This window comes from Lissotriton vulgaris, chromosome 10, assembly GCF_964263255.1.
Source record: "Lissotriton vulgaris chromosome 10, aLisVul1.2, whole genome shotgun sequence".
Classification (NCBI taxonomy): domain Eukaryota; kingdom Metazoa; phylum Chordata; class Amphibia; order Caudata; family Salamandridae; genus Lissotriton; species Lissotriton vulgaris.
In genome coordinates this window covers 1078155481-1078182105 of record NC_141698.1, presented here as the reverse complement: position 1 = coordinate 1078182105, position 26625 = coordinate 1078155481, and the positions used below count along the sequence as shown (strand labels likewise).

Sequence of the window (26625 nt, the reverse complement as noted above, 5' to 3'; positions counted from 1 at the left end):
TAGATACGGCAAATTCCTGCACTTTTATTTTGACTCACTGCAGTGCAGCAGGAAGGCTTGCTGAGGTTCTGTTCATCAAAATATTGTAAATGAGGCCCATAGTGTGTACTGTCAGTCTCACAGGCATTGTGCTCAAACAAGTGCCCTTCTTAGAAGTTACCCATGTGAATGAAGTGTTTTACTTTGGAGATTCCAGTACTTTTCATCCATAATTGCTCTTCCTCTCCTAATGCTCCCAGAAGTGAAACCTACCCAAGTATTCACTACATTTGGACCAATAAATAGCGTACAATGTGTGATCTTTCAGAGGGACTCTCTAAAGAACTGAGAAAAGAATTACAACGTGAAGATGATAAGTAGAAAATCGATCGAAGTAATTAAGACCTGCTGGTTGACCATATGAGAAGACCAGAAAGAGTAGAAAAACCCAGGATGTATGGGGGGTGGGGAGGGTGAAGAGGAAATACATAAGCAAAAAGGAAAGTTTAGCTCAACCAAACAATGGCAAGGTGGTTTAAATTTCCAAAAAATACGGTTGAATATGGCGCTGAATGGGTTCAACTTGATCACCAGACCGTTTATGTGTCCCAATGCACCCGAGTAGGGTCACGGTTTGGTTTAACAACAGAATAGAAGTGGGCTCCCCAGAGGGATTTAGGATGCTGGCAGAAAACGGGGGAGAAGAACAGCTAAACAGAAACAAGGACTACCCTGCCAGGGTAAATTTCAAGGTCCCACAGGGATCCTAACAATCAAATGAGTGGTGACAAAAAAATACGTGTCAGAGCCAATAGTACATCAAATAAAATTGATAGACCTTTTTTTCTGAAAATATATATGGTTTATTTGTTATTTGTTGAATTCCTATAAAGGATTCATATAAATACTTAGAAAAATATACATTAATTTAGACTCAACATCACAAATAGGGTGGAAAGAAAAACCATAGTATTAATGGTTTTAGATTGAACCATAAATTGAGTCAAACCGGATGCAAACATCCAAGTCCCACACTCTCCCAGAATCATCCACTAGACTCAAACTCACTCTCAAACTCACTTTTTACAATAATATACAATCACACACATGACGTTCATAAAGGTACATCAAGGCCTGCAGAAGAAGTATCTTGTGGCTGCTAGGACTGCAATCACATTTATGGAGGCAGGAAGATGGAAAGGGAGTGGTTTAACAAAGACTGCACTTTGGCCCATCCATAAAGGTTACGCCAACGCACGTTTCGGTGTAGGGCCTATTTAGGCTGCACCTTCATCAGGGCGAAGATGACCAGGGGGCGGGGACACACACACACTTTCCACGCTGCACAAAATGAGCGTGGTATAGATTTCACCAGCGTTAATATGTTCTCTCTGCGTCAGTAATGGGAGAGTATCTGGATGGACAGAGTCTATATCCGTAAGTCGGGCGGCTGGGGTTCTATGTAAGCTCGGAATTCGTGGGTCAGAAATCGGGTCAGGGGTCCTTGTTTGCGGCGAGAGACGATGACGAAGGAGGTTAAATCAAATTAAAGGAGGGTCCTTCTTGGGAGTTAAATACTCGTCAGGTCACAGGAGGTCTTTCACGAATAAAGATGGAATTCCTGAATGTTCAATAATGGTGGAGCCTCTTAGCGATCTCGTAGCGATCAGATCTTCTGGGATCCAGCGCCGAGGTCGTCTCCCGTCGGATATGGGGCACCGGCAGGAGAAGCAAGGAGCAGGGGAAAACCTGGGATAGTCGGTCTCCGTATGGACCGCGGGACGGCGTCCTCTCTCGCGAAAGGTAGAAGCAGGTTTGGTTTACCCATAGAGAATGCCACATTTGTGATTGGTTTCAGGTGCGGGGAGGTCAGTGGTGGTTGTTTGCCCATCTTTGAAAAACCCGCTTATGTTGTTTAAATAAATGTTGGAGCAGATCCTTGGAGAAGTGTGGCTCAATGATTAGAGAGGCAGACCCTGATGCAGAGGTCTAGCCTGGGACCAGGGTTCAATTCCCCACCTCGGCGGGTCTTGGGCTCAAAATTCCACGGACCTGATAATTCTCGCCTCGGTGCCTATTCCAATTATGGAGTCCCACTCTGCAACTCTGGGCAATAGCTTGCTAAATCTCCACAACAGCCCCCACAACGCTAAGGATGCCTGGCCTCCACCTTGGGAGTGCCCAGGAGTGGACGCCTCACAGGGAAAGCCAGGATGGGTTCCACAGCGGTATTCGTACAAGCGCCTTGAGACCCTTGCGGGTGAGTAGTGTGCTATACAACTATCAATATACATTTTTTTTTTATCCTTTTGGATGAGTGGACTAGAGATCTTTCACTGCAGATGTAGGTTATGGTGCAGACCTAAATATTTGCTCTCTCTCGCACCAGTTAGGCAGTTACCGATGTGTTCCTCAGCGCCAGGAAGCCGCTTGGCCACAGAGCGCTTTATAAATTTCTTTTTCATTTCATTTCATTTCATTTCAATCAGAATCCTACACTTGATCTGCTTGTCGGGAGCTGTGGCCTTTTTTCAGCTCTATCACCAATTTGACCAATTTCTTTTTTAAGAGTGATAACGTTTTGCAATTTCTTTTTTTACAGCTCGTGAGTGCAAAAACTCAGAATACCTTCTGGCTTCTAATCTGTTATGTAACATGTTGAATTCTAAAATTGGTCTTGCCCATTATAAATCCTTCATTTTCTTCTATTTTTCGTTTGCCAGGTGTTAATGGTACGGTTCGCGTCGCTCTTTGACGCAAAGGAGCGTGCAGTCACCTTCCTTAGTGGGAAGAAGTACAGTGTGGATGAGTTACAGTGCATGGGAGCTGGGGATTTGCTGAAGTCAATGTTTGATTTCAGCGAGAAACTCCGCGCCCTGCACCTTAGCGAGGAGGAGATGAGCCTCTTCACAGCAGTTGTCCTGGTTTCTGCTGGTAAGGAAAGTTGTTTACATATCACTTCATCATTTTCATGCAGCAAGCCAACTAACGCATTGTGGTTGCCACACTCCTGCTGATGCTGACTTGTTTCATTAAGTGGGTGATTGACATTGTGGACTGGCTGGTTCAGCAGTCGGCCACAAAGTTGAAGAGGTCTTCATTCCTAGGTTGACCTGTTCAACCAAGCGCCTGGCTGGGATATGAGCTGTGAAGTCATATAGCTGTTCTGACTGATGTATGTGAATTAATGGAAAAACGAAAACTGAGAAACCACATTGAAGGAAACCAAATCATAGAAGACCAATTTTAAGGGAAGGTAATTTTGAGGAAATACAAATAAATCGAAAATTAAAGGAAACATTTGAAAGGAAATATACTTTTAAGGAAAAATTTTAAATGCTAATAAACTGAGGTGGAGTTTAGGACTGGTGAGGGCTTTTTGGGGTGAGGGATTCGAAATGTTTAGGGATGATGATCAGGGATTCTGGGGGGTCAGGAATGGCTGGAGTTGAGGTATAGAAAGGGACTTTCAGTGTTCAGGAATGGGTGGAGTTTACAGGCGGTGAGGATTTTGTTTAGGTATCAGGTTTGGGTGGAGTTTTTTTTAGGGTTCAGTGAGGTGTGGAGTGTAGGGGTGCTGAGTTTAGATGAAATGGTTTCTCAGTAATGGTATTCTATGAAATCGTTTCTCTATAAAATCACATACAGCCGTTCTGACTGGCCAATAATCAATGACTGTTGAGGCTAGCAATTTCATTAACGTCACAATCTAGTCATGTTCAACCATCGCTGCACAGACACCTTGCCTTGTTATTGTGAGTTGGCATGAAGTGTTAGAAATAAACTTGCATGCAATTTCATTGCATAAAGTATATCTAAATAACATTTAATTGTGTACTTAACTTAACTCGGATAGTTTCATTGTTCCCCTTTCATCTAATTTAACATCATTTAGAAGGCTACATAGAACTTTTTAAGTTTTCCCTTTCACCACTCACTCTTGTCAGAAATTATTGTTTGTCTTAATTTAACTGATTGCATGTTCTTTAAAGCCATCAAGTATTCTTCCTTTGCAAGTTACTAAACAATCTGCAAACCTTTGCTTCTCATAACAGTATCCCTCCCTCCTGATACATAGGGAGAGATATAGTAACCTCCCCTACCAATTTGTATAGTTTTCCATTTCACTGATTTTATAAAGAATGTTTTTTTAGTCTTGTTACATAGCTCTAAAATAGTCAACGGTGTGCTACGCCTAAAATATCCTTGTATATAATTGGTTAACTCCTTTACCCCAAAGTCTCTCACATCAGCGTATGCAGTTTCCCACCTGCTTACATGCACCTTTCATTTTTAATATATGTTCGCCTGATCTTTTTCTTAAGTGGTTTTTCGTACTTTTAAATATGTTTTGATGAACTTGTTTTAAGATCAGTTTCCAGCAATACATTTCTATTTAGAGGATACTTATGCAGTTTGATCTATGGGCTAGAAGTCTTCATATCCAACCCCTTGAAAACAGCAGAGGAATTATCTATACAGTAATGTATGCAGTATACCTCATTGTGCCTTTCCAACCTTGTAAAGAGCTTTCAACACTTTTCAAGAAGGCCTGTTGGTCTGTATAAAGTTGCTTCTAAAATCTAACTTGATGTTTTCCTGGTTTGAAACAATTGCATCTTGTAATATCATTTACAACATTTATTAAGGTAGTCCCTTTGATTTAGGGGTGTTCCCTTGGCATGCTCGTACACAACTCAAAAATACCCAGAGATATTTTCTACGTTGAAGAATAAATGATTGCCTCTACTGTCTGTGTGTTTCAAGTTTGCTAATACTTCTTTAATGTTTTGCATCACAACACTGAGCGCAGTATTGTGAATGTAGTCTTACTAACACAATTCAAGGTAAAATCACTGTTTTTATATTCTATTCTCTATTTTACTACACTAGGTTTCTGTTTGTTTTTCCCCCCTCTTTTTTGTACTGAATGTCTTTTGTTATTATTTAAGATTGTTGCCTAATTGTACTCTGATTCTTCTCGGCATTACTAAAGTAGAGCCAGCAATAACTCACTGTGTACTAGTATAGTGCTTTGTTCCTTCTAGGTGCAGGTGTTCACTTTTATTACAGTTAAACTCCATGTTCACCAGCTTCATCGATACAGCTGAAAGCATTTTTCCCTAATTTTTTGTGTGTTTGAAAAATTCAACATCTAACAATGGGTTCTCCCACTGCAGAACTTCTAGATATGCTAAATAATATAGGGGCATATTATCAAGAAACAGAGTTAAAATTATCGCCGCTTAAGCGGCAGAAAACTGCCGCTAAAGCGGCGATAATGGGCTTGATAATACGCACTTGTGATTTCCCATAGAAGCCCATGTTCTGGTGTGAACATGGGCTTCAATGGGAATTCTCTAAGGCGTATTATCAAGCCCATTATCGCCGCTTTAGCAGCAGTTTTCTGCTGCTAAAGCGGCAGTAATGTTAAAGCCATGCTTGATAATATGCCCCCAAGACTCTTGTACTAATCACTGCTGTACCCCACTTGGCAGCTTTTCTTGATTTGAAACTTCTCTGATTACTATGGGCCTTATTACGAGTTCAGGTGCTATTTATTGCACCTGATAAATAACGATGCCATGGGCTATATTATTTAGCAAGTTCAATGGATAACACCTATTACGTACAAGTTTGAGGGGAATAACATGCAGATTTTGGTGCTTAACACACCAAACTCTCAGTAGCGGCTGGCATCGCTCGCGGGTGGCGGTGCGGGTGTGGAGGGGGAGTCAATAATAAAAATAAACTACCTTTCTACCGCCCGAGTCCCAAGTCTTCACTGCTCCTGCTCATCTGCCTCTGGCAGGAACAGGAAGCAAGCAACCTCCCTCCCCTCCCCTAAGCCAATCACAACGCTCCACTTCCACTCTTCTGTTTCTCTTAACCGTGTTGTAAAGTACTGTTTCTCAGTAAGGGACGTATCACCATTGCGCATGTATCTAGTCGCGTGATGGAATCTTAATAGTGATTAAATATAATTAAATTCCAAAGGTATGTAATTAAGCAGTACCTTGATAAGCCTGCTAACCCTATGTCAATCAAAGAAAAAGTAGCATGTTGTATGTTTCCATAAACATTCAAATCGTGTATTTATGGGTTTCTATTCTATTTCTGTTAACCACATTGTATCGTACTGTTTCCCAGTGGGGGACGTATCCCCATGCGCATGTATCTAGACGCGTGATGGAATCTTAGTAGTGATTAAATGTAATTTAATTCCAAAGGTATGCCATTAAGCAGTACCTTCATTAGCCTGCTAACCCTAGTGGCCGGGACCTGGAACGCCGTGCACACAAGGAGGTTTCAGAGGAAATTGGTTGGTATTGTCTTAAGAGGAAGGATGTGATGATTCTTGGTGATCTTTACTTATGGCTAGAAAACCTTCACAACCTAAGCCTCAGATTTAAGGAAGCATTCGAACTGCGTAAACAAAGTTAATTTCTGTGGAAGCTATACATCTAAAAGGCCATATGCTGAACCCTATCGTTATGAGAATCTATCATACATTAAGGTGTTGCCCCTTATATGGTTCAATCTTCTTTTAGCGTCATTTAGTCTTCATTTACCTCCTGCGGCCTTGAGAACTTTCACTGATACATCCCAATTAAAAAGGATCTGGCAAGCTGCTGTCACCAGCATAAATATAATCTATGTCTTACTTGAAATAGAGTTACAAACCTAAATGACACTTTATCTTCATTCTCTTCAATCCCACATGACCGCTTGGACTAAATCGTCTCTATGAGACCAAAAAACCCATTCAAAATCATTCAAAAAACCTTGTATTACCCAGGAGCTATACAAATCAAATCTTGAAACTAGTCAACCTGAAAGGTGATGGAGAAACACCTATCAGTCAGAACTGAAAGCTATGTATCTTAGAAAAGCCAAGGAATACAAGCAGAGGATAACTGATGCAAAATCACATTACTAGAATCATTGCAATAGCCAAGCTTGAACCTGGCCAAAGACCTTTTGCATTGAATGAATGACTTACAATTGCCTATTGCTATGTCCAACATTTCTTGCTCAGATTCTTTTTGTGAGGATCTACTTTCATTCTTTGATAATACAATTGCTAATTTTAGGCATAATATAGTCTCTGCATGTATTCCTGCATCTGATTTGATTACCTCAATATGCCCCTTTATGTTCTGGAAGCTTCACCTTCACTGCTTTTGTCCATATCTCAAAAGATGATCCGACTACAACTATCTCAAAGTAGACCCTATGATTCACCTTAGACCTTGACAGCCAGGTGGGGACCCAATCTTAGTCCTCTCTTAACAGATTAATTATTAGGCTGTTTAATTTGTGATTGAAACTGTCTTTGTTCCTAAGGATAGGAAAATTGCTTTAGTGAAACTCCTTTATAAATAATCCAGTTTAGATCCCACTGACACATAATTGTCAATCTATTCAAGCTACTTAACTCCTCCTCTATTTGTCAAAGCTTTAGGAAAAACTGGTTTTCAAAGACCTGTAACTTTTGTGGAATCACCTGATCCCCTTGTTCCTTTCCAAGTTGGCTTTCGGATGGGCAGAAGCAATGAACTCTCCATGGTCGACCATATTTGCAGGTATTGAACAAAGACGTAATTGCAGCCCTGTTTCTCTTGGACCCGTTGGTTGCTTTTGATACCATAGACCGCGCCATCTTAATTTCGAGACCGAAAGGAAAAGGGATTTGTCACTCCTCGCTGAACTGCCTTTCTTCATTCTGCCAATTGGTACCACGTTGTTGCGATTCCACCATATCAGTCAAAGCCAGAGGTTTTAACCCCTTTGCTGCGGGGGTAATTCCCCTGCGAGGGGGACTCGTGACGAGCCCAGCTCGTCATGACTCACAGTGGAGCTGCACTCATGACAAGCTGGGCTTGTCACGACCACGCCCACTGATTAATTCGCCCGCACAGGCGGGGAATCAATCGCGCTTGGGTGGAGCGTGGCCGTTATGAAGAGCCCAGCTCGTCATGAGCACAGCTCCACTGAGACTCATGACGAGCTGGGCTCGTCATGATCACCGAAGAAGATAAGTATGGCGTTCCCCAGGACTCCCTTCTTTGACTCCTACTCTTTAACATCAATAAGCGCTCTCTGGCGCGATGCCTTCTAGGATGAGGCCAAATTTTACGTGTATGCAGACAAGTGATCTTTGACTTTGATTATGGGACAGCTTCCACCTTCTCGTACCCTGCATTTGATATACTAGTAGATAGCATAGAACTTTCTTAGGTTAAATTCCACCATGGTGGAGCTTTCAATTACACCTAAGGGAGCAATCCGTCGGCCTTCTGTAATGGACCCTCCACCTTTGGTTTCTTACACCTTGTGCAACCTGGGCATTTTCCCTTGATTCAAATCAGTACCTTGGTCCTCACACAAAGGAAATTGCCAGCACCTGCTTTAACTACCTCAAAAAGCATTCAAAATATTCTGCCTTTTCTAGATATCTGCTATAAAGTTACGGTTATAACTGATTTAATCTACCAATAAATTAATTATAGGAGTGTCATTATACTTGCAGCTGCTCAGCTGCGAAATCAATAAACCATCTACAGCTGGTTCAAAGTAGAGCCGCACAGTTAGTCTGCCGGTTAGCTTGGCACCAACAAATTTCACTAAGTCTGAAGCAATTACATAAGCGTCCTGTGCCGCAAAGGATTACCTTTAAGGCTGTGATGATTGTACATCGAGCACCATCCCAACAGCTCCCTGATGTTATGCCTGCCAAAATTGAAATATTATGATCCTGCTATAATTTGAGATCAGATTACTTATTTTGCCTTATTATCCCCAGAACAAGGACCGTCATGTTGGTTGGTTGCTCATTCTCAGTTGCCGCGGCTAGTTCCTGGGACTCTTTGACTATCTCTCTTCTCGCAGAAACATCTTTGTCTCAATCTAGACACCAACTGAAGTATAATGTTGGATTTATAGCAGTTTGGAGAATCTGTGGGTGTCAGAGTGCCAAGAAACCTTTGTTTAGACACGCTGTATGAATAAATATACCATAACTTAATAATGTGCCATTTATGGAGACCTTTGTCCACATTCAGGAGTATCAGAGCGCTTTACAGGATTTGGTTAAACATAATAACAGACACAACTTAGTACAATTGAGAGAATAAGGAAAGGCAGTTGAACTTTAAGAATGTTTTAAGTTTGGAAGATCAAAATCATGTATCAAATTGAAGATAGTAGATCAGGAAGACAGAGAAGAATTATATAGTGTGTCAGTAGATGGGATGGAAAGGCGTGAGATTGAGGTACATTTGTGGAAGGGAGGGAGGAGGTGAATTATAAGTAAAGGGGGGGGGGCAGTATAAACAGTGTATAGGGGAGGAGTTCATGGCCAGAGACAGTAAGTATAATTAAGAACCCCAGTATTTGTTGAGGAGAAGCAGCTTGAGGTCTTTTTTTAAAGCAGGGGTAGGAGGGTTTACAACTTAGGTCTTTGGGAAGAGTATTCCAGATAGAAGGGGCGTTACCGGACAACGAGCGATATTGAGTTTTTTTTTTTTTTTAGCTGAGGAGGAACTAGTACAAGGGCATTGGTGCTCCTCAATGTTCTAGTACACCCAGCTTTTTGAAGTTTGTCAGAGAGGTAAGAAGGGTTATTTTGGTGAAGGGCTTTGTGTGTGAGGCAGGCGACCTTGTAGGTGGATCTGCCTTTGATCGGAAGCCATTTGAGGTTTTTGAGAAAGGAGAGATGTGATCGTATTGCTTACAGTCAGAAATAAGCCTGGCAGTGAGGTTAAGAACGGATTTGATAGGGGCTAGGTGGACTTTAAGGGTACAAGCAAGAGTGGCATTACCATAATCAATTCTAGACAGGACTAGTGATTGTACAACTGATTTAAAGTCATCTGCTGGAATGAAGGGTTTAATTTTTTTAAGGTGATGTAGTGTGAAGAGAGCACCTTTTGCTGAGTTTTTTATATGGGGAGTAAGATTGAGGTTCTGATCGATGCTAATACCGAGGGATTTGACCGAGTTGGAGATGGCGAGAGAGCAGTTGAGAGCTTTAATGTCCGTGATTCAGTGTTGAATAGGGAGCGAGTTGTTCTTGGGAGAGAATAGGATGATTTCTGTTTTTTGGGGTTTAATTTGAGGTGGTTTTGATGGAACCACATTGAATCTTGGTCAGGGCATCGTTAAGATGTAAGATGTCGTCATGGGATTTGATCTTGTAGTATAGTTGTGTGTCATCGGCATAGAGGTGATAACTGATTTTTGCTTGTTTAAAAATAAGGGTGAGGGGTTCCATGAAGATGTTGAATAGAGTGGGAGAAAGAATAGAGCCCTGTGGAAAGCCCAAGGAGACAGGTTGAGGTTTAGAAAGGCAACCACTGACTTTCATTTGTTGAGTTCTATTTTGGAAATAAGAGGTGAACCACTTGAGAACACCACCGTCAAAGCCAAAACGGTCTTTGAGAATATTGAGTAAGGCAACATGGTTAACAGTATCAAAGGCAGCAGAGAGGTCAAGAAGAATGAGGAAGGAGGATTCACCTTTGTTCTGGGAGCGATGTATGTCATCAGTAATATTGAGCATTGCTGTTTCCGTGCTGCATCCCTTTCTAAAACCTGATTGGAAAACGTCTAGGAGGTTGAATGAGTCGATGTGTTTTTCCAACTGTACCAGGACGCATTTTTTGAGAGCTTTGGATAGGAAGGGAAGATTGGAGATAGGTCGCAGATTGTTTAAGTTGTTGGGGTAAGCCGCTGTATTTTTGATGATGGGGGTAATTTGGCCTAGTTGGAGGGAAGCAGGAACAATGCCAGTGGCAAAGGAGGAGTTGATGATATTGGTCCATAGTGGGGCGATGATGTGTTTTAGTTCTTGTACCAAATGAGCAGGAAGTGGATCTCTGGTATGGGAGGATGGTTTAAGCTTGGTGATGATGTTGAGGACATCACTTTCTGATACTGGACAAAAATCATTCCAGGAAGCATTATTTTCTAGCTGGGGGGCGGTAAGGTAAGGTTCATAGTGGGTGATAGAGGGGGGAGTTGGGAGGAATCAGGGGGGGAGGGAGTGGAAGAAGGCACAGGGGGAATGTTAGAAGGGGGGTGGACTAGGTGGTGGGGGAGTTAAGGCGAAGGATTGGTCAATCATGGTGACTATCAGAAAAGAAGCTAGCAAATTTTTCACACCTCTCAACCGTAATTTAGGGGGGCTGAGGTAGTTTGGTTTTTGACAATGTTAAAAAGCTCCCTAGGACGGTTTCGAGCCCGATCAAGTTGTGAACGGAGGAAGGAAGCTTTTTCGTTAAAGATGTGTTTGTTGTAGCTGGCCCTAGCAGCTCTGCGGAGGGCAAGATTCGAGGTGGAAGGTTGATGCCTCCAAATGGGTTCAGTCTGCCTGAGAGCTTGTCTCTCTTTGTTTAGGTCAGAATTGAACCAAGTTTTGGAGGGAATAGTTTTTTGGAGTTTCAATTTGGCTGGGGCAATTTGGTCACGAACTTAGAGGATAGAATTATTGTAATGTTCAGTAAGACCAGTGGTACTTTGGGAGAGAGGGATGATAGCTGTAGTCTAGCTTTTATTGTAGACTCCAGCTCGCCTGGAGGAATAAGGTGAAGATTTCGGGTTAGCTTCTTTTGTTTACTGGTGCAAGAGGGAGGAGGGGGCATAGAGCTGTTAATGGTGAAGAGGATGAGATGGTGATCTGACCAGTCAATGGGGATGATGTGGGAAAGAGAAGCCAGTTCCTTGCTAGTGATAATAGCATCAAGCATGGCACCTTTGGAGTGAGTTGGAGAGTTGCAGAGTCAACTGCGGGGTCTTCGGTTTTGTTCCAATGGAGGTTAAAATCCCCTACGAAGAGGTTTCTAGATTTGGAGAGCGATGATTGAATAAGGAGATTGGACATCTCCTCAGCAAAGGAGAGAGGGTTGCCAGGGGGTGGTGGATATTATGCAGGCAGATAGTAGGGTAACCCTGTACTGTAAGTTCAGCACCAAGGTATTCAAAAGTGGATAGGTCATGGTGGTGGACAGGTGAAAGTTTAAGTTCTTCTTTATAAATTATAGCGAGGCCCCCACCAATTTTATCAAGTCTGTCTTTTCTGAGGATGGAGTACCCTGGGGGAGAAAGCATGTCAAGGATTGTTGAGGAGTGGGAGTTGAGCCAGGTTTCAGTCAAAAAGGCGATGTCAATGCTTTCGCTGAGGATGGTTTCAGTGATTTCTGTTGCGTGACAAGAGGCCGACTGGCAATTAAGCAGAATTTAGTTGAGGGGTTCAGGATCACTAGATTTTGTGGAGGAACAGGAGTGGATAGAAGTGAGTTGTTGAGGGAGTCTGGGTGAAACTGGGGAAGACAGGATCCTACTAATTCCCATGATCACTGGGATAGATGAGTGAGGTGGGGGGGCGTTCGCAGTCAAGGTAGAGAGAGGGTAGATTTTATTGAGGTCATGGGGGGGAAGATGGCTGGAGGGAGGGCTGAATGAGCTAATACTGTCTGTCAGTTTAGAAGGAGAAACAGGAGAGGACGGGATCCTATTAAATCCCAATATCACTGGGATAGATGCATGAGGTGGGGGGGAGTTCGAAGTCGAGGTGGAGAGAGGGTAAACTTTATTGTGGTTGTAGAGGTCATGGGGGGAAGATGTCTCGGGAGGAAGGGTGGGCTGAGTGAACTATTACAGTCAGTAATTCTAGAAGGAGAGCTGACTGGTGTGCGAGTCGGAAGTGCGCAGACCGGATCTGATATGTCACTTGTCCTGCCTCAGAGATCTCTCGTACAATGATGGCATGTTATGTAATATGGAGTGGAAGGTGAATTCTTGAGTTACAGGATATCTGTGATGTCAAGTATCTACCAGCTCATGCGGCCTGCCTGCCCTCCTGTGAGAGAGAATGGGGCACTGCATTGTGTTTATCCAAGAGGGAGTCCGTAGCTGTGTTTTTAAGTTTAGAATGCTTTATTGAGATTATAAACACTGTAAAACATCAGTACAAAGTCTGGTAGAAACAGGATAATAATAAAATAGAATGTGTTATGAGCAGTAGTATCAAGCAATATCCTCATAATAGAAAATCTGTACTTAGAGTAAGTGCATTTTTAAAAGATTTTAAGGTGAAGAGAAAGAAAAAGAAAGAAAGAAAAAAGAAGAAAGAAAAGGGGGAGAAAGAGAGAAGAGAAGGTAGAGTCCTAAAAAAGATACAACATAAACATTTTAAGAGCAATCTTAAGTATATAATAAACAACAATGTAATATGTAATAAGAGGAATCAATTTGACATTGTAGAGAGAAAACTAGTTAATGGTAACCATAATAAGTCTCTTTTAATCAACAGTGAAGTAGAGGTAGCGTAAGCTCTGTCCATTCTATGATATAGCTGTGAGAAGTTGGCCTGGTATGTGATGATCACTAATTCTAGTGATCACCCTGTACCATGCCAAGCAACCCTTATGATGATCGATTGTAAGTCAACCTTATAGACCAGTTATCCTAGTGGTAACGTGGACAAAGCAGTCTTAGGCTAAACTCTGAAAGGCATGTGGAGCCAGCTGTATTACCATAAACAACCCCCTTGAATACCAAATGAAAGGACACCACACAGATATATATTGAAAATATATATATATTTATTAACTACAAATATCCCCTGGACTCTTTATGAGCACAGAAGCACAAGCGTTAAACAAAACACAGTTGAAAATACACAAAAGTTGCACAATATGGATGAGCCCTAGGGGCCACCTAAACCATATACTAAGAAAGTGGTATAAGAGATACCAATCTAAAAGGGAACAGGCCTAGGGCCTTGGGAATCGCTGGAGCTGTTCGGGACTAGCAGTGACTAAGTCGGGAAAAGGCCCGCGGGACTCGGGTGCAGTGTTTAAAGTGCACGCACTCACCAATGCAAAGTCTATGGTGCATAAAAGTTAGAAAGTTAGTTAGTTCGGAACCTTCCGAGTGACCTAGAAAGCTGAAACTTAAGATACAGGCCCTAGAGGTGTGTACCAGTGTGGGAACACCGGCGTTGCTGAGTTACCTCACCCACAGGAAGCGGGTGCATAGGGTCGAAGTAGTGTCGGGTTTCGTCAGGCTGGTCGATGGTGCTTGGAGCTGAAGATGCTGCAGGCGGCTCGATGTGAAGAGTTCCGGTGGATCCAAGGGTGGATCTGAAGTTGTGAAGACCTGAAAGCAGAGGGGACAATGTTCAAAGTCACTAGCCAGTGACTACCGTGGAACCAGATTGGAACCAGGCGATGTCGGGTGCAACCAGGCGTTGAGGTGTATTTTCTCTCTGCAGCCACGTGGACACCGGGGGTCGAGAACGTCCAGGAGTGGGTCACAAGCTGTCCCACGCAGGCTTCTCGCTGTTGGCGGTGTCAGCAACTTGATCGGAGCAAACAGGCCTTGGCTAATGCAAGCCAAGCAGGAGTCGAAAAAGGCTTATCACTCGGACCAGCAAGGTCAGAGCGGGTGCTCCTTTTTACAGGAGCGAGGGCAAGTCTGGAGCAACCAGACCCGCAGTGTAGTTCTTCGGTTTCGTCGCCAAGATGGGAGCTGACCACGTGGCTAGTGGCCAGGATGGCGCGTTGAGTGGCACAATGCAAAAGGGCCCCACGCAGATCGTGGAGATGCTGGGGGGCTGATCTTTGGTGCAAGGGCTGCTCGGTGGTGGGGGTTCTCAGTCCCCAAAGCACAACGTCGAGGGTGCCTCTGATGCTGTGCAGTCAGCTCTTCGGGTGTCTTCCAAGATGTCCGGTCCCACGTCTGGGTCTTGTCAGGCTCTGGGCTCGGGCTCCGGCGGCGGCAAAGCAGACGTCGATTCGCTGGTTGGTGCCTGTGTTCACAGGGTGGCCACTCCTAGGCCACAAGGGAGATGCTCTTCAGTCTTCTGTGCAGCAGAATGTCGAAGTCCAGTCGTCTTCTTAGTTTCAAGTTGATTCAGGATGATCTGAGGTGCTCTGGCACTGCTCCCACTCTTATTCCCAATCTGAGGGGTGGATCACCTGCTAGGTCCCTCCTCTGGGTGGGACCAGGAAGGGGGGCGGTTACACCCCCTTACCTTTGTCCAGCTCCTCGCCAGGCCTGGGTCTGGAAAGTCCCAGGACCGGTTTGGACTGGCTTATGCACGGGGACACCTTGTGTGCCCCAGGCATGTCTCAATCTATTCAGCCCTGTCCTACCCAATACACAAAATCCTGTCTGGGGTGGTGCTCGCACCTCCCAAGGCAGGAAACCCTTTGTCCAAGCCTTCCTCGCTGGAAGGACTCCCAGCAACAGGAGGTCAGACTTGTGTCTGTGGTGGCAGCATCTATTTTGTGATGCTGAGGCTCTGGTTAACTTTAACCGGGGTTAAGGCTACACACATGTCGTGTCCCTCTAGAAGGGTGGAATGCTATCCCCGTCGACAGAAATGTCGAGGGGATAGTATTCCAAATCGTATGACACCTTACTCGACATGTTTTGATAAAGCCAAACCAAAGTTAGCAAATAACCGCGAGGATTATAATGCACTTAAGAGTATATGGTATGGCAATATCCCGGAACAGCTAAGGGAGTGGTTCCCGACAGCTGCAGACAGGCTCAGCTCATGCTAGAGCACCATCTCACATATTTCCAAGCACTCTGCCTCCAGGATTGATGAGGCCTTCCATAGGAGTGGCTGATAGGAACATATGTGTCCAGTTAAGGTTAGATATAGGGATACTATATCTAAGTAAGAGGTGATTACACCAACTTACCCCAGCTGAGTGATCAGCCAGTTGTGTCAAATATGGAGGCCAGGCCAGGGGTGGCACAATACATGCTGCAGCCCATGGTAGGCCTTGGAAACACCTATGCCCTGGGTACCTAGGGTACACTGTTACAGGGGCCAATAAGGTGAACCAGCTCCAATTCGTAATGCACCTAGGGTGCATTGGCTGTAATTTAGAGAGAGAACAGCAGGCTGTGGGTCTGATTAGCAGGCCCACAGCCACATTAAGTCATAAACCAGTGAAGCAAAAAGCAGAAATTTGGGGTGACCATAGGATAGCAGACCCTACTCTCCTACAATAGCTGTGTTTAAATCTCCACCCCTTGGAACTCCTGAAGGTGACACTCTCTGAGAGGCTGCCATTACCCTAGAGAAGAAGTTCAGATCATTAACATTTGGGCATATGAGTGAAGTATTCTAGGCACCGGAATATAAGGTACCTCCCTTCTGGGTCTGAAATGTATGTGTCTGAACAATGTTTCTTTTTTTATCTGGGATGGCCACTCCCATAAAGCATGCAGAGTAGGATGCAAGGACCCTATGTATGCACCAAGCATGGTAGGAAAAGGAGTTTCTTGCAGAAATACTCTGGACCTCATTTACGAGGTTTTGGCACAGGGCAGCGCCGCAAGGAATCTTGCATGCGCTGTACAGTGTAAAACCAAAAGGGCAGGGATGTGCCTTATCTATGAGATACAGCACAGTCCTTTTTCCCTTGCGCTGACGCACAATGGGCTGTCATGCGCCAAAGCAGGCACCCTTGCACCTTGGTGCAAAGGTGCCTGTGTTGTAGGGGGATTGTTTGTCAAAATTATACTAGTTGAGCTACAACACCATGGCACCATGACCACGGTGAAAGGGCGCCTGCGTCGCAGGGATGATTGTGTTTGTGCAGGAAGGGACACCTTCCTGGAAAAAAACAATCACTAATGGCGTTTAGCTCCTTCTAAGAGTGGTGCAGAATGCAGCATACATACAAAGAGCAAAAAACAAGGTGAAATAAAAGCGCCACATTAACACCTCCTTTTGAAGTGTGTTAGATTTTGGCACTGCCTCAGATTTACAATCCTTGTTAATCTGGAGGGTTAAAAGCCATGCGTGTTGCTGGAACGCCCACAGCGACACCCATTGCACGCCCCTTTGCTGCAGAAAACTGCGTTGCAGAGGGCCATATTTACAAGGCTGTGTTAAGCCATGCAAAGTGGCTTAGCTCAACCTTGTAAATATGGGCTTGCATTGAGCGCCAACAGAGCATCAAAAGTGATGTACCGGTGGCGCTAGGGGCTTGTTAATTGGTGTAAAAGATGTGGTGTGTGGGGGGGCGGATTTCCTCCATCTAGCATGGAGTTTTCTGGGGGTTGCCACATTATAGGGACAAGTTATGACTGTGATGCATCATGAATGTCGACTGTTCCTCGACTCTGTTCTTCTGGGTCATGTTAAGTAAGCATGGGCGGAAAATCCGTTCCGCTCGCAGATTTTGCGGATTTTCGGTAAATTCGCAATCCGCGAGATTCGCGAATTTCCCGCAAAATCCGCGAGCGGAACAGATTGGGTCAAAAGTTCAAGCTGACTTTTGTAACTCTTTTAGAATGGCGCCGGCAAGCTGCCAGAGCCATTCTAAAATAGTTACAAAAGTCAGCTTCAACAGGAAGCTCTAATAGATAAAGTAAAGCAGGTGCTGCTCAAATTCAGTTACACAATCATTAATCACCCCAAACTTGGGGTGATTAATGATTGTGCAACTTAATTTGACCTTCAACTCCAGCACCAGCTTTACATTATCTATTAGTGCTTCCTGTGGAAGCTATTTGCAGCTAATTTAGAATGGCGCTGGCAGCTTGCCGGCGCCATTCTAAGTGGGGCTGAGGGCAGAAGGGAACAAAAGTGGGACAGAGGGCAGAAGGGGACAAAAAATGAGTGGGGCAGAGGGCAGAAGGGCACAGAAACAAGTGGTACAGAGGGCAGATGGGCATAAAAAACGAGAGGGTGGCAGTGATTAACCAGCAAAAAAAAAAACCCGCGAAAACGCAAAGCGCCTCGCGAACACCCGTGAACATGCAAAGTGCCCCACGAACACCCGCGAACTCGCAAAAATAACAAAATCCCCAAATTTGCGCGAATTTGCGAATTTTTCGCATTGCGGATTGCGAATTCACAAAATTCGCCCATGCTTAATGTTAAGAATAATTGGCCATAAAACAATTATTAATGGTGTTTTTCTCCTTCCAAGTGTGCTGCAGAACAGCAGATCATTGTCAAAACTGATAGGTTACAAAGGTCAGACCTATTGGCTTTGATAGTGCTTGTCTATAGGAAATTGAGTTGAGTAATGGTCTCTCTCAGCAGTCTGACAATATCACCTTAATTAACCATCACTTGATAGGATCACAATCACTTCTAATTCATGAAGGGGCTCATTTATGAAAAAGTCACGCAGTGCAGCGAGTTACCTTCCTGCGCTGCAGAGTGTGACAGGGAAAGGGCAGATATGCGCTCTTTTAAAAAAAACTTCTTTAATGGGTTTTCAGCTGGTTTAGCTGAATTTGAAACCAGTCAGAAGTACAGAATGATAATAAACATAGTTCACAACCAAATCACTCTCAATTACATTTGCCATTTCTCGCACCACAACATTACATCTTGGAACCTCAATCCCAGTGACTTTGGGGAAGTAGTTATCAGTACCATGGTGTTATTTTGTAAGGGGATATGCTTATGTGTAGGCCAGTACTTTGTAGGGAGGCGCAGTTGGTATGGGGAGTGAGCGAAAGGAATCGTAATGTAGTAGGAGTGAGTAGATCCATTGTCCTATCTATGGATACAGGGCCAGCCCCTTGATGCAAGGAGCTGTTTAGACTGAGGGTGCCTTCCTGTTTTGTTGCTGGCTAATCAGATAAGTATATAAGAGTTCCCATATATTTTTAGGACGGGAGCTGGGGGGAAGAAGTTTGTCATGTGTGGTTAATGGTTGTTGGCAGTGGGTCAGATCTTTCAGCCATTCCTTGAATTTAGCTGCTCAGCCGCGACCCCATTATTATTGTTATTATTATTGCATTTCTTATATAGCGCCAGAATCGACCCCCGAAGGGGTATCTCCGCGCTTGCCTTGGGAACCCGTCCTGGTTTTTCCCTGTGAGATAGCCCCTATAGGGCATCCCCAAGGTGAAAGCCAGGCATCCCGCCGCGGGGGGCCGTTGTGGAGATTAAGCAAGCTTAATGCCCAGAGTTGCATAGTGTGAACCCATGATTAGGTCAGGCACCGAAGCGAGAATTATCGAGTCCGTGGACATTTGAGCTCAACACCCTGCCGCGTCGGGAATCGAACCCTGGTCCCGGGTCTGACTTCTACTTCAGGGTCTGCCTGCTCTAACCAGTGAGCCACACTTCTCCACATTTGCAAGCTAATCTGCGTTTAGCTAGGAGTAAGCTCAGACTTAATTCCTAAAGCTGATGTCCATCTCACTAGTGTAGCCCGGCAGTGCCATGAGCGGTGTGAGTAGGATAGGTTGACCCGTCATGTCTGTGAGGGCTTGGGCTACCTCCCTCCAGTAAATGTGTATGGAAGCGCAGGACCATGCAAAAAACTCTGTGCCCGCATACCACATCTGTCACATTTGTTATCCGGACAGAGACGCTATTTACGTAACCTTACCGGCGTATATTACATTCTTGGGTCTATTCCGATGTCGGACAGACCTAAGTCCGTCCGACATCGGGCAGGAGCTATAACCGACCGACATGCTGTCATCGGTTACAGCCCTGCTACTACGATGCGAACGAACAGGGTTCGGTCGCATTCGTATACCCTACAATGCAAGCATGCTTTCCGACCGGAAAGCATGCTTGCAATATAGTGAGCAGGGGTGCAGTTTATCCCTGCACCATGTGGCCGGCACCCCAAGGTGCCTTCCACCAGGTGTAGGGATCAACGGAGGGGCACCGTAGGTGCCCCCAGGCCACCATCCGGCTTCAAATCTATCCTTGGCGAAGGGCAGTATGAGCGTCTCTCATTGGATCTGGGCCTGCTACCAGCCCTTGCCAAACGTATTAGCTGTTCCGTAATGGCCTTGAAGAAGGGGTGTCCTGGCGAGATTGGATATATTGAGGAACAGATACAGAAGCTTAGGCGTAATAACCATTTTGATCAGTGAGATGTGTCCCACTAAGGATAAGGGCAGAGAGATCCAGCATGTTATGCAGTCAGTAATATTAGAAAGCACTGTGCCATAATTTACCCTTAGGATTTGTTCCTTGTCTCTGGGAACCATCACTCCCAGGTAGCAGAGCTCAGTGTCACAAATACGCCATATTTAAGGCAATACAGTGCATTCCTGCTTTTTCCCCTGCGCTGGCACCGTTTTGGCAGCTAAGCACCAACGCAAGCACCTTTGCACCTTGGTGCATTGGCGCCTGTGTTGCATGCAGGATTATTTTTGTGCAGGAAGGAGCACCTTCCTGCACAAAACAATCCTGAGAGACATATTCCTCTTTCTGTGTGTGCTGCTTTGTTACGCAACCAAAAATGGTGTTGGATCAGACACCAGATATAGCTTGGATGGCCGGTTTATATTTTTGGGAGCCACACCTCTGTAAAACACTGACCTGTATATCATTGTAGTCTTGTACAGTAAACCCTGCAAGTGGTATTGACATGCTGGGAAAAAACTTCCAGCAAAGCAGCAACACTTGTAAGATAGTTAACAGAAATGTTTCCCAATCCTGGGGCACTTTTCCACTGCTCACATTTGTTCACAGCAGTCCCACTATGACTCAAATAAGTTTCCTACACTGGAACTTCAACTTTCTTCATTCTGAAAACTAAACTTTCATCAGTTGGGAACATTCCTGCATAATTCACCTCTGTAGAGCTGGGATAGATTTTTTACATGAAAAAAGTTTTTTCTCATCACCAGTTAATTCAGATTTGTTCTAGTTACAGTCAGTGATGCATCAGGGAGATCTTTCGGAGAAACGTAACACATAAAACGGACACAAACTATATCAGGCACACAACAGTTGCTCCCTCTGCTAGTGTCAACTTTGATACTTGGCTGTAGGAGTATAGGAAAAGATCATGTCAAAATGTTGTGTCAGTGTTTTGTCATATGAATTTCAAATTGTGTCATATCCATCTCATCTGAAAGAAACAGGTTAGTATTAGATTCCTTACCTTAGAATATCCTTAGGTGTCAGACTGGATCTGGAAATGTTTGCATAGCAGTACCCTTGCGTGTCGGTAGGTGTCGTCTGCGGATCCGCATCAGTCGTCGGCGTCGTGGGCGCCGTGATGACATCGTCAGAGTACTTAGACGCCGCCTCCGCGCGCTGACGTCAGTTCTTCTTTTTTCCGCACCAGTAAGTAAGTAAGTAACTGAGCTTATGAAGTGCCTGGTTACACTAGCCAGTGTGTCCCCGCGCTGTACCACTGAGGAACCCATCCTGGCCTGTTCCTGTGAGGCGCCCACTCCTGGGCACCCCAAGGTGAAGCCAGGCATCCTTAGCGATTAGGGCCGGTGTGGAGATTAAGCAAGCTATTGCCCAGAGTTGCAGAGTGGGACCCATGATTAGAGTAGGCACCGTGGCGAGAATTATTGGGTCCGCGGACATCGAGCCCAATACCCTGCCGCGACGGGAATTGGACCCTGGTCCCGGGGTCTGCCACTCTAACCAGTGAGCCACACTTCTCACTTCGCCAGCAGCGCAGATCCGGAAAAAGTGGTACCTTAGTCACTTTTTGACTAAACTTTTGTGTGATCTCTTTTCATCCTTTTTCGAGTCTTCGACTCCGAGCGGTGCCGGTAGGGATGCCAGGTTTCAAGCCCTGTGAGGACTACGACCAACTGATGTCGGTCACCGACCCTCACCGCCGGTGTCTTCACTGTCTCGGCGTCGACCACGACGACAATGCCTGCCCCGACTTCCGAGCCCTAACTTCGAAAGCTAGGCGGGAGCGGTCCCGCAAGAGGCTCGAGCTCCGGCAGTCGGCCCCGCGCCGTGAGAGGTCCCGGTCCAGACGGAGGTCGAGGGACTGGTCGCGGGGGCGGAGCCATCATAGCTCTGGGAGTCGACATCACTCATCAGGCTCGAAGTCGTCAGGTAAGCACAAGAAGTCGAAGAGGCGGCATCGCTCTTCCTACTCCCCCCCCCCGACGCTCGCGCCACGTGGCCGGAGGTTCGGGTGACAACGCCCACGCAGCTCCGACAGAGTCGCGGGTGTCGCAACCTGCCCATACCCTCCGGTCCCTGGGCAGCAAGCTACACCGGAGGTCGAGCGCTTCCTCATGGCCATGAGGTCCCTCTCTCCTCCGACGGGCTCCGCGGCGCCTTCGGGCCCAGCGGACCAGTCTGGTGGTCCTAGCGGGTCGGGTGCTTTGGCCCCAACGCCGCCGGCGCCTTCAGGCCCGCGCCGCAGGGCCCCGCTGGATCCGCTTCCGGATCCGGGTTGTCGCCGGTTGACCTAACGACCTCACCGGCGCCGTCTTTGGGCAGCGCCGTCCCCGATACCTCCCTCGATCCGGTTCCGGCGTCGGAACGGCGGCGCTGGGCGCCGCTTACGACGCCGCTTGGAGAGTTTTACTTCAATGAACCGGCCCCATCTTTTGACAACTCTGAATTTCAGGACATGGGTGATGAGGACTAATGGGAGGGGTTTGAGTTCCCTCTGACACGTGAGTGTCAGTCCCAAGAGGACTGGACAGGTGAACTTGGGGATGTCGCCAGACACTGGCTTTGTCTCACCCCCTACCGTGGCTACGGAGTAGGGGGTGACCTTCAGTGTGGTGTTGACGCGGGCGGCCAAGGCCTTGGGCCTTGAGCTCCCCGTCACGGCCGTGAGGACTAACCTCCTCACTGAGGTCCTTAAACCGCAGTCAAGCTCAGCCGAGACCCTGCTGTCGTTTAATGAGGCCTTGACTGACGTTCTTTTGGGCACTTGGTCCAGGCCCGCTACAGGTGCGCCTGTAGATAGGAACGTGGCCAGACGCCACTTCCCGGCCCCGGGGGACCCTTGTTTCCTGTCCACCCATCCCACCTCCGAGAGCCTGGTGATCCGGGCCTCCAACTCCCAGACCGCATTCCCGTCGGCTCCGCCCGATCGGGAATCCAAGAGGTATGAGCAATACGGCAAGAAGGGATTCTCCTCCCTCAGTTTGGGACTGCGGTCTTCCAACACTGCATGCCTCTTGGGCCGCTACACCCACTCTCTGTGGGACACGGTCGCGGACGTGCTGCCACAATGCCTGGAGGAGGTCAAGGCTAAACTCACCCAAGCCCTTGTGGAGGGTCGAGATGCAGCACGCTATTCCATCCGGTGTGGTGCAACTGTACCTTGACTCGCACTCCGGCTGTGCCCCACTTTCGATTCAGGTACCGGGCAGACATTTTGTTGTGTGTTTACTTGAGGCCCGTGTCTCCTCCCAGCTCCCGCCTTCCAGCTGACCCTCCCACCCACTGGTATAGTAAACTCGCCCCGTCCTCTCTCAATTTGTGACCGTCTGGACTTTCTCCATAGCGGTCGCTCCCCTTGCTCACAACCACCCAACAGACGCTTTGCTCCCTGCTGCCTGCCTGCCCTGATAGAGCGCATTGAATTGAACACAGCGCCTGGTATCGTTTGCTTCTCCTTTTATTTTTAGCACATTGGCCTTGCATTGCGGCGAATTTAAAAGTGCCTGAAAAGTGTTTTTGGTAATTTCTGTGCAATTGTACCTTGACTCGCACTCCGGCTGTGCCCCAGTTTCGATTCAGGTACCGGGCAGACATTTTGTTGTGTGTTTACTTGTGGCCCGTGTCTCCTCCCAGCTCCCGCCTCCCAGCTGACCCTCCCACGCTCCGCCCCCCTCCACTCTCCATTTAAGACAGATGAACCAACGTGCAGCGTCCACGCGCAGCGGTCGCGCCAAAGGTAAGCCCGTCTACGCCAGTCCGCGCCTGGACCGCGCCCAGCGCCAGACCCCTCCTCTCCACAAAACCCATTCCCCCCGCATTACTTATGACACCGCTCCCCTCTCAGCCCTTAACCCCGGCTGACTCCCAATCTGCTACCATGCCGCCCCAGCTCACACCCACGGACCCTTCGCCTGCCACTCCTGCAAGTTCGACTGCATCAGGACCCACACCAAATCCACTAACTCCAAACAGAGCTCCGACACTAACCATCTAAAGTGCATCCTGATCAACACCCGCTCAGTCCACAGACACTCCATTGAACTTTGGAACCTACTCGACACTACATCGCCGGACGTCGCCTTCCTCACAGAAACATGGATGAAAGCCTCATCAGCGCCCGACATCGCCATAGCCATCCCGGACACCTACAAGATCATCCGTAAAGACCGCACCAACCAAACAGGAGGAGGCATCGCCATCGTCCATAAGAACACCATCCGCATCACAACCAGTTCCGACGACAACCTCGCTTCCGCCGAACACCTCCAATTCCAGATTCACACCGACCACAAAACCACACTCAGAGGCACCCTCATCTACAGACCGCCAGGACCCCGCACACAATTCAGCGAAGACATCGCTGACTTCATCAGCCCACATGCCCTCCCCTCCGAGAATTACATTCTACTGGGAGACCTCAACTTTCACCTGGAAAAGAACAACGACAGCAAAACCTCCACCCTTCTGGATAACCTGGCCAATCTAGGACTCAAACAACTCGTAGACACCCCCACCCACAACGCCGGACACACGCTCGATCCTATCTTCACCTCCAGCAAGCACATCTCCTTCGATCACACCACAGCACTCCATTGGACGGACCACAGCTGCGTTCACTTCAACTACAAAAAGTCCACTACCCACAACCCCCCACTACCTATTCCGCGAAGAAATTGGAACAAAATCACAACCGAACAACTCTTCACATCGCTTCACCAAAACCCCCCCACCAAACCATCGGACCCAAACCAAGCAGCCACTAAACTCACACAATGGATCACCCAGGGTGCTGACGAACTTGCACCCTTGAAAAACCATCTAATCAAGCAAGGTAGCAAAAAAGCCCCCTGGTTCAACGATGACCTTAAGAAATCCAAGAAGCTCTGTCGTACTCTCGAGACAACCTGGAGAAAAAACCCAACCACCGATAACCTAGCCACCTTCAAGAACGCCACCCGCAAACACCACCAACTAATCAGATCCACCAAGAAATCAGCATTCAAGGATCGACTTTACAACAAAACCCAAAACAGCAAGGAACAATTCAACATTGTCAAAGAATTCACCAACCCCACCGCCGGCACCAACGACATCTCTCCCTCCCAAGACCTCTGCAACTCTCTATCCTCATTCTTCCACAACAAAATCGCCGAAATACATAACAGCTTTGAAAACCAGGCCGAAGACCTGCCCACTCCATCCATCTCCGATCCAACACCGTCCTCTAACAACCTTCACGCCTGGAACCCAATCTCCACCGAAGACACCATCCGCCTGAAGAACTCCATCCACTCAGGATCGCCAACCGACCCATGTCCCCACCACAATTTCAACAAAGCAGACTCCATCATCGCACCCCATCTCCGCGATGTCATCAATTGCTCCTTCAACTCCGCCACCTTCCCGGAAATCTGGAAACATGCCGAACTCAGCGCCCTTCTGAAGAAACCCACAGCAGACCCCACCAAACTTAAGAACTACCGCCCCATCTCACTCCTCCCATTCCCCGCCAAAGTCATTGAAAAAGCCGTTAATAGCCAGCTAGCCGCCTTCCTCGAATCCAATAAATCCCTCGACTCTTTACAGTCCGGTTTTCGAGCCAAACACAGCACCGAAACCGCTCTCATCGCAGCAACAGACGACATCCGTACACAACTGGACAACGGAGATACAGTTGCCCTCATCCTACTTGACCTCTCCGCAGCCTTCGATACAGTCTGTCATTGCACCCTCATACAACGACTCAGCAACGTCGGAATAGAAAGAAAAGCACTGGAATGGATCATATCGTTCCTCACCGGAAGAACCCAGAGAGTCCGCCTCCATCCCTTCAAATCAGAGGCCACCGAAGTCATTTGCGGCGTACCACAAGGATCATCACTCAGTCCCACCCTCTTCAATGTATACATGAGTCCCCTCGCATCCATCGCACGGCAACACAACCTCAACATCATCTCCTACGCAGACGACACCCAACTGATCCTCTCCCTCACCAAAGACCCGAACACCGCCAAAACCAACCTACACGAAGGAATGAAAGAAGTAGCCGGGGGGATGAAGAACAGCCGTCTAAAACTGAACTCGGACAAAACGGAAGTCCTCATCCTATGCTCATCCCCCTCAGCCTGGAATGACTCTTGGTGGCCACCAGCCCTGGGAACCGCACCCACACCAACGGATCACGCACGCAACCTGGGCTTCATCCTGGACTCCTCCCTCTCGATGACCAGACAAGCCAATGCCGTCTCATCATCCTGTTTCAACATCCTACGCATGCTCAAAAAAGTCTTCCGCTGGATCCCCACTGAAACAAGAAAGACGGTCACCCACGCACTGGTCACCAGCCGTCTGGATTACGGAAACACCCTGAATGAATGAATGAAAGGCGTCTTATCCTGCTCAAACTTAGCCCAATCGGCGTCAAGGCGCCTACTTCAAAATACCAACTCATATCCATGGCGTAGCAGTCCATCATTAATAGGCTCTTAAGAAGCACCACGTTTTTAAGGCCTTTTTGAACAAGTCCAGTGAGGGTAGGGTTTTAATCTCAATTGGAACGGCGTTCCAGAGCTGACGGGCAACGACGGAAAAAGCCCTGGCTCCCCATCTGGTCAGCCTGAATCGAGGAACAACAAGTTGGAATAATCCCGCAGAACGGAGACACCTTGTTGGATAATAGCGGGTGAGTAGAGAGCTAATAGCACCCTTAGAGCCATCCTCGAGTGCTCTATACGTCAAGCACA

The 26625-nt window shown here is 46.8% G+C and overlaps 1 protein-coding gene across 1 annotated transcript in view; it reads left to right on the top strand.

Annotated features, from left to right (window-relative positions):
• The window catches only part of NR1D2 (nuclear receptor subfamily 1 group D member 2), a 92153-nt gene that overhangs the window by 56446 nt on the left and 9082 nt on the right, over positions 1–26625 (top strand). The window contains exon 7 of the mRNA XM_086939917.1: positions 2703–2913. Within this exon, the coding sequence (XP_086796043.1) occupies positions 2703–2913 (211 nt within the window). The remainder of the gene's footprint in view (positions 1–2702; positions 2914–26625) is intronic.